At 33.6% G+C, this 12,394-nt stretch overlaps 1 protein-coding gene across 12 annotated transcripts in view; it reads left to right on the forward strand.

Annotated features, from left to right (window-relative positions):
• LOC131525557 (NLR family CARD domain-containing protein 3-like) overlaps positions 1-12,318 on the forward strand; it is a 185,625-nt gene extending 173,307 nt beyond the window's left edge. For all 12 annotated transcript variants that reach the window (XM_058753331.1, XM_058753336.1, XM_058753337.1 and 9 more), the window contains one exon: positions 10,245-12,318. In XM_058753331.1, coding sequence (XP_058609314.1) covers positions 10,245-10,422 — 178 coding nt within the window. In that variant the 3' untranslated portion in view covers positions 10,423-12,318. The remainder of the gene's footprint in view (positions 1-10,244) is intronic.
• Positions 12,319-12,394: the final 76 nt, after the last annotated feature.

Raw genomic sequence — 12,394 nt, forward strand, 5'->3', positions numbered from 1 at the left:
GCAACTAGTTAAGAGACCTTAAAATAAAGTGTTACCGATAGATATATAGATATATATCTATCTATATATAATATAATATAATATAATATACAAAATCAATTTTACATTACTTTAAAAAGGTAAAGGTTTACAAGCTAAAACTAAGGCATGAATCAAAATAATAGTAATTAATAATAATAATAATAATACCTAAATATTGCATTTATTTCATGCAAATTAACTTTCAAGTTTCAGCCTAATTAAAGCTCAAGCTTTAGGCTTTTTCTTGGAAGGCTTTGTGGCTTTTGTAAAGGCAAAAATCAGTGGACAGGAAGGAAACTCGAACAAGAACAAGACTCCATACACAATTCCTAAACACATTTTCTGCAACATGAGATTAGAGTTATTTGGAGAATAAACCCTCTTAAATGTCTCTCTACTTACCTGTGTGTGTGTGTGTGTGTAAAACTTGTTTTGATATCCTTCATATTCTGTGTACTGGTCAGTTCACAGCAGTGATAGAAATTAATCTGTTCCAATAAGTTTAAATTCATTTTACATTTTATGGCTTTTTTTTAATGGATTTTACCTTTCTAAAGCCTTATTTTTTTTTCTTTTGAGTCAAATTCTTAATCAGTCAGTTAGAATAATAAGACATTTGGGCTGTTACCAAACAAATTATATCAGTATCAACAAAATTCATCTTTGCAATGCAGAGGAAACACAGAAGCTGCATCTGAAGAGGTATTTAGATGAAGGTGTATTTACATACTATTTAATTCAGCTCAGAGGCACATGAATGCATTTAACCTGCAGTTACAAATGCATAAATAATATTTTGTTATTTTAAACATACAACACTGAATACTGACATTTACAATTATTTTAAAATGAAAAGATAATTTAACTGTGAAATTTTAAGCCGCCAGTAGGTGGCAGTAATTCACTGTTAATAAGTGATTGAACCGAATCATTTAAACGGTTGATTCATTCAGGAACGAAACACCGTCATGTTGCTCAAAGACGCAAAACAGTGCTGTGGCTGTGTTTGGAATTTGTTTTTGTTTGTTGGCGAAATAGAGCAAAAACAGGCAATATAGTGTCTAAAACGTAAGTCTCTTAATATTAACTTCTTGTTAATAGAACTGTTGCATAAAATCAGTATCACATTTGTAATCATGCTGATTTTAGAGGTGAAAACTCACTCTCGTGTGATATTGACTAGCTTTCTTTCTATGGTATTTTTATGCATACTGTATGGTGTGTGTGTGTGTGTGTGTGTGTGTGTGTGTCACAGAGAGAATAAGACAATCAACATGAATTGAAGTTAGTCTTTCACAAAACATTACTAACTTAGGGGCATCATAACTAGCCACCATACACGGTCTTAAATATATCCAGCGGTTATCGGGTGTTTGTCAGTAATAATGGTCGATGGGAAACAGTGTTCTGTGTGTAGTTACAGTAAATGAACTAAGCGAAGCCTCGGCGAAAATAATTTGCCTCGATTATTTTTTGTGATCGAGTTACTCGAGGAATCGTTTCAGTCCTAATACTACGATATTAAATTTGAATTTATTTACATCTTTTAACCAGATCTGTCTATTTTAGCTTACATACTGCATTAATTAATTTTATTTTTTACAAAATTAGTTTTTAATGTATTCATTTATCTAGAAATAATATTTTAGGCTTTGCCAGTGTTTAAAAGCTAAAACTAAGGCATGAATCAAAATAATAGTAATTAATAATAATAATAATAATACCTAAATATTGCATTTATTTCATGCAAATTAACTTTCAAGTTTCAGCCTAATTAAAGCTCAAGCTTTAGGCTTTTTCTTGGAAGGCTTTGTGGCTTTTGTAAAGGCAAAAATCAGTGGACAGGAAGGAAACTCGAACAAGAACAAGACTCCATACACAATTCCTAAACACATTTTTCTGCAACATGAGATTAGAGTTATTTGGAGAATAAACCCTCTTAAATGTCTCTCTACTTACCTGTGTGTGTGTGTGTGTGTGTAAAACTTGTTTTGATATCCTTCATATTCTGTGTACTGGTCAGTTCACAGCAGTGATAGAAATTAATCTGTTCCAATAAGTTTAAATTCATTTTTACATTTTATGGCTTTTTTTTTTAATGGATTTTTACCTTTCTAAAGCCTTATTTTTTTTTTCTTTTGAGTCAAATTCTTAATCAGTCAGTTAGAATAATAAGACATTTGGGCTGTTACCAAACAAATTATATCAGTATCAACAAAATTCATCTTTGCAATGCAGAGGAAACACAGAAGCTGCATCTGAAGAGGTATTTAGATGAAGGTGTATTTACATACTATTTAATTCAGCTCAGAGGCACATGAATGCATTTAACCTGCAGTTACAAATGCATAAATAATATTTTGTTATTTTAAACATACAACACTGAATACTGACATTTACAATTATTTTAAAAATGAAAAGATAATTTAACTGTGAAATTTAAGCCGCCAGTAGGTGGCAGTAATTCACTGTTAATAAGTGATTGAACCGAATCATTTAAACGGTTGATTCATTCAGGAACGAAACACCGTCATGTTGCTCAAAGACGCAAAACAGTGCTGTGGCTGTGTTTGGAATTTGTTTTTGTTTGTTGGCGAAATAGAGCAAAAACAGGCAATATAGTGTCTAAAACGTAAGTCTCTTAATATTAACTTCTTGTTAATAGAACTGTTGCATAAAATCAGTATCACATTTGTAATCATGCTGATTTTTAGAGGTGAAAACTCACTCTTCGTGTGATATTGACTAGCTTTCTTTCTATGGTATTTTTATGCATACTGTATGGTGTGTGTGTGTGTGTGTGTGTGTGTGTGTGTGTGTCACAGAGAGAATAAGACAATCAACATGAATTGAAGTTAGTCTTTCACAAAACATTACTAACTTAGGGGCATCATAACTAGCCACCATACACGGTCTTAAATATATCCAGCGGTTATCGGGTGTTTGTCAGTAATAATGGTCGGCGGGGAAACAGTGTTCTGTGTGTAGTTACAGTAAATGAACTAAACGAAGCCTCGACGAAAATAATTTGCCTCGATTATTTTTTTTGTGATCGAGTTACTCGAGGAATCGTTTCAGTCCTAATACTACGATATTAAATTTGAATTTATTTACATCTTTTAACCAGATCTGTCTATTTTTAGCTTACACATACTGCATTAATTAATTTTATTTTTTTTACAAAATTAGTTTTTTAATGTATTCATTTATCTAGAAATAATATTTTAGGCTTTGCCAGTGTTTAAAAGCTGACAACTAGAGATTCATGAAATTTTAAGCATGTTAAAAGCCTCAAAAACACCTGAAAAGAGTATTAAGGTTTGAAATGTTTGACATGACAGGTTTGACAAAATCAGCCACGTCTTGACGTCATTCTGACCAAGTTTGAAGAGTTTTGGGTGAACAAAAGAGGAAGATTTCAAAGCATTTTGTAAGTGACACTTAAAGGGATAGTTTACACAAAAATGACAATTCTGTCATCATTTACTCACTGTGTGTTTTATCAAACTTGTATGAGTTTTTCTTCTGTTGAACACAAAAGAAGATATTTTGAATAATGTTGGTAACCAAACATTTGCTGGTAGCCATTGAATTCAATAATATGGACAAAACTACTATAAAAGTCAGTGACTACCAGCAATTGTTTGGTTACCAACATTCTTCAAAATATCTTCTTTTGTGTTCAACAGAAGAAAGAAACTCGAGTAGATTTGGAACAACTTGAAGGTGAGTAAATGCTGACAGAATTGTCATTTTTGGGTGAATTATCCCTTTAAACAGATCAAGACACTGATGCAAAGTGGAGTCTGACTGCTAAATAAATAATAAAGGACATGAAACATTGATTTAAATGGTAATTATCTTAAGTAAGCTCATAAAGTATATGAAATAAAACTAGCCCAGCCGTATAAGAAATCTGTAGCCAGGGACAACGGTAATAAAATTAATAATCATTATCCATAATAGTTACTGTTTCATATCTTACAGCATTTTTCAGTGTGTTTTTATATCTTATACAGATGTGTTGTTAACTTTGTGGTACTCGCATAAAGAGATTACATTCTGACATTGATATTGAAATGAATCTCCTCAAGCAGCCCATAGAAGTGCGTCTGAACCTTAGACTGGATCTGTTCATCATGTGGTTTCTCTCTGAGCTGTAGATCCTGAACTGAGAGACTGAAGAGTGTGATTGTTCTCTACAGGTCGAGTTCTTGTGGAGTCACGTATGACGGTTGTGCTGCTCTGACTTCAGCTCTGAGATCAAACCCCTCACACCTGAGAGATCTGGATCTGGCTGGAAATAAACTAGGAGTGTCAGCAGTGAATCTGCTCTCTGATGGACTGAAGGATCCTCGCTGTAAACTGGAGAAACTCTGGTAAGATTATATAAATCTGTCAGCATCCTCCTACATTTTGCTCCTTTGTTGAGTATGAACTAAATGAAAACCAAAACTGTGTCATAAAGAAAGTTTCCTGTCAGTTAATTGAAAATTATGTTGTTTTAATCTTCATTACATTCTTTCCAAAGTTTTGACACAATTTTAAAATACTTTCTATATTATAGGATGAGTGGATGATCTAAAAACAGCTGCTTTATCATACAGATGTGTGTTTATGATTTGGGGTATTTACAAAAGTGTTCCACGGAGCGCTTGTGAAGATCTTTTATCTCTGCGGCCATCAGGCTGTATAACTCCTCTTTATAAGTGCTGGGTCATTCAAGGGTAATGCATGTGCAATACATGTTCATTTCATGGGCAATAAGGGACTTTTCTTGTGCAATACAAATTTATTTTTATTTTTGCTGCTTATTTATTGTTAGTGCTGAGATTGGTGTGCAGTACATACTGTATAACTGCTGTGCTTGATTGCCGTTACCACGCTGGACTCATCGTGATCAGCATTTGTCGTTCCATTGCGCCTCAGTTAACTTCATATTTGATCTGATTTGTCATTTTTATTGGTGTGGTTTTTCCATTATGGTTGTGTTTTGCTGTTATATAATTTGTTGCTATATAGTTTTATATTTATTTTAGGGGTGTCAACGTTAACGCATATGATTAATCAAAGAAATTTAACGCATTAATATTTTTTTAACGCAAATTAATCGTTTGATAAGGTTTGACCCCAACTTCTTCCAGTCATCGCAGCGCGGAAGGTTATCTATCAGTGACTACGTTTACATGGACATCAGTAATCTATTATTTACCTTATTCTGAATAAGACAATATTATGATTAAAGGAACACTCCACTTTTTTTGGAAATAGGCTCATTCTCCAACTCCCCCAGAGTTAATAAGTTGAGTTTTACCGTTTTTGAATCCATTCAGCCGATCTCCGGGTCTGGCGATAGCACTTTTAGCATAGCTTAGCATAGATCATTGAATCTGATTAGACCAGTAGCATCGCGTTCAAAAATGACCAAAGAGTTTCGATATTTGTCCTATTTAAAACTTGACTCTTCTGTAGTTATATCGTGTACTAAGACCCGGCGGAAAATGAAAAGTTGCGATTTTCTAGGCTGATATGATTAGGAACTACTCTCATTCCGGCGTAATAATCAAGTAACTTTGCTGCCGTACCATGGCCGCAGCAGGCGCAGTGATATTACGCAGCGCCTGAAAGTAGTTCCCAGCTAGGTAACTAGTTATAATAATAGCTGGGATTAAGGTGTTTACATGCCTGTATATTCTGCTTAAAATCGGCATACGCCACCTATGTTAATACGATTATGCTTGCTGCGATTATGAGCTTAATCGTGTTATTTAGATCTAAATATTGTGTTTACATGAGGTAAAGTTTAATCTCAATATTGTCAAAATCTCATTATAATCGCATTGAGTGTGCATGTAAACGCACTCATTAAGTAGCTCGCCAGTGTATTAGATTTCTGCATTACATAAATTAAATAAGTTTGACCAAAGTTTTGTTGACAAAAGAATTTGTTTAATTTAAGGTAGGAGTGTAGCTAGGGGTGTGCGATATATATTATCGTCTGTTATTTTAAGGATATGTAATTTGACATTATCGAGTATTTTGCAAAATCCAAACAAAACACCTGCGGAGTGCACGCTTACATTACGTGATGAAGTCTAGACTACAGCGCGCGCGCATTTAGAGTGCGTTCTTTCACTGCATGATTCAGTCTAATAAAATGCACTAAGAATGATCACAAAATTCAAGATATGGAGCAGAAAATGTGTGTGTGTGTGTGTGTGTGTATAGATATATATATATATCATTTCATATAGTCTAGTTAATATCACACGAAGAGTGCCGATTTTTCTTCAGAAATAAGCATGATTACAAATGTGATATTGATTTTATACAACAGTTCAATAAACAATTAGTTAATATTAAGAGACTTACGTTTTAGACACCATATTGCCTGTTTTTGCTTTATTTCACCACCAACAACAACAACAACAACAAAAATTGCCACAGCACTGTTTTGCGTCTCTGAGCAACATGACGGTGTTTCGTTCCTGAATGAATCAAATGATCGTTTAAATGATTCGGTTCAATCGCAATGACTCACTTATTAACAGTGACTTACTGCCACCTGCTGGCGGTTTTAATTCCACATTCAAAGTATATTTTCATTTTAAAATAATTTCAAATATCAGTATTCAATGTTTTATGTTTAAAATAACAAAACATTATGCATTTGTAACTGCAGGTTAAAGCACTCCATGTCCCTCTGAGCTGCGTTAAACAGTGTGTAAATACATCTAAATGCTATTCAGATGCAACTTCTGCAAAGATTAATTTGGTTGATACTGGTTTCATTTGTTTGGTAACAGCATAAAAGTCTTATTATTCTAATTGACTGATTAAATGTAACAATTTGACTGCACACTTTTAGAAAAAAAAATGGATTTATTAAAGGTAAAATTGCCCATAAAAGGAAAAAATCTATTTAAACTTATGAGAAGATTAATTTCTATCACTGATGTGAACTGACCACACAGAATATGAAGAATAGCAAAAACTGCAGCTGTCCACCGCGGTAGTCAGATATCAGCACAATAACACACTTAGCAAAATATCATCTGATTATCGTTATCGAAAAAATCCCCCCAAATATAGAGATATCATTTTTTTCCAATATCGCACCCCTAAGTGTAGCACAGTTCTTCAGTGGTGATGTTAACTCTCAGTCTTCAAAGAATCTTAAATCCTTCTAAAACTTGGTTTATTCATCTGCAGATTGGTTTGGTCGCGTGTGACACAAATGTGATCGAGGTGCCAGCAGAAGTGCACATTAACATTGCTAGACCCCTTTTCTCGTCTACATCACATTTTTTATAATTTGAGCGAACAGAGCGACTTAAAGACAACATTGACTGCAAAGATGTGGAAAGAACCTCTAACATAATGCAAAAATGTACATTTCCTAAAAGAATATATATATATGAAAGTATTTAAGTGTTTCAAAGAATATTGTAGGATATATGGCTTCATGTACATTCACTTCACTATTTCAGAAGTATATGAGACTTAAGTTTTTTTTTTTTTTTTTTAGAGTTTTGTTTTGTAAATTATGAATGAAATATTTTTAATATACTGCATACATATTATACAAGTACATATAAGCTGGTAAAAAATAAATAAATAAAACTTGTAATGCATAAGTATTTGTCTATTACCGAGTAAAACAAAACCTTTTTAAATAAAAAAAAAACAAAAGTATTTGTATAGTAATATTAATGAACCTATGAACATTGCAAGAGAAAATACAATTTCATGAATTTCAGATCCTTTATGTAGTATTTCTATAATAAATGTGTACAGATGGTCAGTGAATTAAACAGAAATAAATATTATATTTTTGTATTTAATGTACAACAATTGTTACTTAAGGTTATATTCTTAAAATTTTATTAAGATGTTATATGACTATATGATTCGCCACTACTGCGGTCAACTGTACTATATATTATAATTTTATATTTTATCTTTTATATAATACATGATTAATTACTTTAGCATTTATAGTATCTTTATTTTAATTAATTAATTTTTTTTAACCTAATAAGGTAGATCAGTTTCTTTAAAAAACAAAACTTTGTAAACTAGGTACTGTAGATTCTTATTCTTTGTCAACATTGCAGCATCATAACACTATAAAATTGATTATTGCCACATGAGAATCAGTCCAAACATTGTGCCATTAAACCTAAGCCAAACAAAGAGACCTACAACAGACAACACATGTGACAAAAAATTAAAACCTTACAAGTGGCCAGAAAAAACTGTTGCCCTCAAATACTTCACACATGAAGACTCATGTCCATCAATATGATATACTGCATGCTGGAGAAATTCACAGGAAGGAAGATGTTAGTGTAGCTCACATCAAGCACAAAAAAGACTTGAAAAAGATAAACAGCCTCAAGCAACAAGTCCGTTTCAACGGCATGCGCCGAAACAATGGCGAAGGTGTGGGATGTCGCTGTCTCGTCACCAAGGCACAAAATGTACAGGAATGCATCACCATGTTGGTCCCCACCTGTTAATTACACAACACTTAGTCTTGCAACATAACTTACATTTTTACAAGTTGTAACATTTAAGTTGACTTTTATATATATATATATATTTGCTTAAACGTTATTTATTTATGCAAAATTTTTAGGCCACTAGTATTTTACCCAGCTAAATAAAAAAATGGTTTTAAGTCAGTTATTTCTATCTTTTGCTGTAATGTGTCTGTAGGAAATATCATTTTGCAATTAATTGTAATAATCCAGTGACATTTTTGTTTGATCTGATCTGGTCATCATCCAGTCTGTCTGGAATGACATGAAGAAACAGAATAAACTGAGACAGACTAAATCCAGAACAACTGTGGCAACATCTCCAAAATGCTTCAAGAAACCTCCTGCAAAGCTCATGAGGAACTCTGCTCAAGTGAAGCCTGGAAATCCAGTGATCTGCCTATTATTCATCAATCTCAAATACAAATAGTTATTTCTAACAGTAACATATAAAGAACACATTACATGCCCAGCGTCCCAATGTGCATACTATCCACCCTATCTGCCCTAAATAGTATTGAAAATTACTACTATCACATAGAATTTAGGATGGATAGTATGCACATTGGGACGCAGGCATAGCCTCTCTAACTTACTGTTAACCTGGATAAACTTGTGTTCTGATTAAAGCAACAAAAGCATTCACTAAAACCGAGGAAGAAGGACCTCAAACACCATGAGAGATTAAGTCTAACTTTAGACAACATTTTAAGTAAAATATTTAAGAATATTACATACCATTTAAGAATAATATTACATAGCTGCAATATTGTGTTTTAACGTTAAGGGTAGCTAATGAAGCTAACGTTACCTGTGGAAAAAAAGAGCGCGAAAATAAGTTATTGTTGGATTCGGCACGTCACAGACATTTACTTTGAAAAAAAAAGACCTTAAAAGATCAATTTTAGTACGAAAAGATCTAATTGTGACAAAACATTACAGAGCCACAGAGAAACGTTACACAGACAGTAAGTTAACTGAACTTACCCCTGTATTTCTGACCTAACGATAGTTCATACCTTTTCCATGAGGCGTTAAAATATAAAACTTTGCGCACGCTCGCACACACACACACACACACACACACACATGCATATAACTAATATATAGCCTATATTTATAACTTTTATATAACGATAAAGAGATTGCTGAGGCCTTTTTTGTCAACAAAAAATGTAGGCGGCTACTTCATTCACAGAATAACGCTAACGTTAACCCGCACAGCGACAGATCAAATACCACATTAACCGCGAAATCAGTGTGCTCTCACCACAGCTTATAAAGAGAGGTAAATAATCATATTATCATATTAATTTACCTTATAATCCTGCTTGCTGCGTGTGGCTTGACCATCTGACGACGAGACGAGTGAAGAACCCAGAAAATTCGATGAAGAGGAAAAATAAACAAACCGGTTGGGTCAAAATAACCCAACCCATGTGTTCAGTGCTGAAAGAACCTCTTGCAGTCAATATACCCAGCACTAACAACCCAACTATGTGTTTACAGTACCGCAAACAACCCAGAATTATGACCCAGCACAATTAACCCAACAATGTGTTCACAGAAATAACCCAGCACTTTTAAGAGTGTGTGGTTTCTCTCTGATTGTGAAGTTGCTGCTTCTCTGAGCTGTAGATCCTGAACTGAGAGACTGAAGAGTGTGATTGTTCTCTACAGGTTGTGGGATTGTGGCGTCACATATGAAGGTTGTGCTGCTCTGGCTTCATCTCTGAGATCAAACCCCTCACACCTGATATATCTGAGTCTGTCATTTAATAAACTAGGAGCGTCAGCAGTGAATCTGCTCTCTGATCTACTGAAGGATCCTCGCAGTAAACTGGAGAAACTCTGGTAAGATTATATAAATCTGTCAGCATCCTCCTAAATTTTGCTCCTTTGTTGAGTATGAACTAAATGAAAACCAAAACTGTGTCATAAAGAAAGTTTCCTGTCAGTTAATTGAAAATGATGTTGTTTTAATCTTCATTACATTATTTCCAAAGTTTTTGACACAATTTTAAAATACTTACAATATTATAGGATGAGGGGATGATCTAAAAACAGCTGCTCTATCATACAGATGTGTGTTTATGATTTGGGGTATTTACAAAAGAATTAAACAGTTCTGACATTTTCTATGATATTGAAACGAACCCCTTGAACCACACGTAGAAGCAGGTCTGAACTGTTAGATCTCGCTGTGTTTGGCTGAGCAGTCATTGAGTAGCTCGTCAGTGTATTAGATTTCTTCGTTACATTAAATAAATAAGTTTATTCCATTACATAAAGGAAATAAGTTCCTCGGCAAGGAAGAGGAAGTGAGTCAGGATAATATAGTGTCCGTGATTGGCTGCAGGTGTTAGCATGATCAGAGTGAGGGGGATTATGGGAAATGCTGTCCAGGGTGTGGTGCAGGTTTGTGTAGAGAAAGTGTCCCAGTGGTGACGGATGACATCTGACGGTGAATGTACAGAAGTGCACGGAGCAGATCTGTGACATATTGAATGGCTATACTCTGTTGTTTGTTGGTGAACAGGCAAACTAAAAAAATGTAAAGAAAGACTGTATATTTCTTCAGTTTTTAAATATTGAGAAGTATTGTAATAAGAGCTGCATACTTCTTACTGTAGTCTTTGTCTCGAGTTGTAACCGAGTCGTTTTTTAATTAAACAGTAATTAAACATCCTCGTTTAATTAAATATCCTTAATAGTAGGGCTGGACAATAATTCAATATCAATATGTATCACAATATAATTTTTTTCAATAACGTGATATGATTTTTGAACACATTTCCGGTATTTCGATATACATTACCAGTGTTTCTCATGTATACATTGATTTATTTGACTTCTTGAATAAACATGAACGCTGCACGTTTCAAAATCAAAACGTGGCATAGGTGTTTTATATGAATGTGTCTCTGAAGGGAACCGGTCGACTGTCTTCAGAATAGTTTTGATGGCGTTTTCATTTTATCTGATAAAGTAGCGTTCATGAGCGGAGCTGCTTTGATTACAGCTATTACCGGGAAGCCGCTAGTTCTGCCCTGGTTCTGCTGCTCTCAGAGCGCCTCCTGCTGGCAGAATCAGATTGCATTTTCAATAATAAGCCCGTCTCCAGCAACATGTTTTTGTTGTTGCTCAATTTTTTTGTTTTCTGCAGCAACTCGGAGTCAGTATTTATTTATTTATTTTTTGAGGAAGAAGGAAAGTATATAAATTAATACTTTTATTTAGCAAGGATGCTTTAAATTGATCAAAAGTGATGATAAAAACACTTGTTACAAAAGATTTCTGAACTTTCTATTCATCAAAGAAACCTGAACAAATTATACTCTGCTGTTTTCAACATAATAAATGTTTTTTTTTTGAGCAGCAAGAATATTAGAATGATTTCTGAAGGATCATGTGACTGGAGTAATGATGCTAAAAATTCAGCTCTGAAATCACAGGAATAATTTGCATTTTAAAATATTTTCAAATAGAAAACAGTTATTTTAAATGGAAAAAAAATATTTTAAAATGTTACTGTTTCTGCTGTGTTTTGGATCAAATAAATGCAGGCTTGGTGAGCAGAAGAGAATTCTTAAAAAAACAAATCTTACCGTTCAAAAACTTTTGACTGGTAGTGTATGTTAGCATTATAGTTTGAAGTTAAATATAATAATATTAATATTAATAAGGTGAGTGAGATGTTTATTTGACGGTGATTTCACATTTCTTGTACGTATGAAGGCTAAATACAAATAAAAGGAGAACATTAATTTATTTGTGCTGTTTTTCCCCTAAAATTTTATATAGTTTTATAGGAAGAGATCATAGACTTG

The sequence above is a fragment of the Onychostoma macrolepis genome, chromosome 19 (genome assembly GCF_012432095.1).
Source record: "Onychostoma macrolepis isolate SWU-2019 chromosome 19, ASM1243209v1, whole genome shotgun sequence".
Lineage (NCBI taxonomy): Eukaryota > Metazoa > Chordata > Actinopteri > Cypriniformes > Cyprinidae > Onychostoma > Onychostoma macrolepis.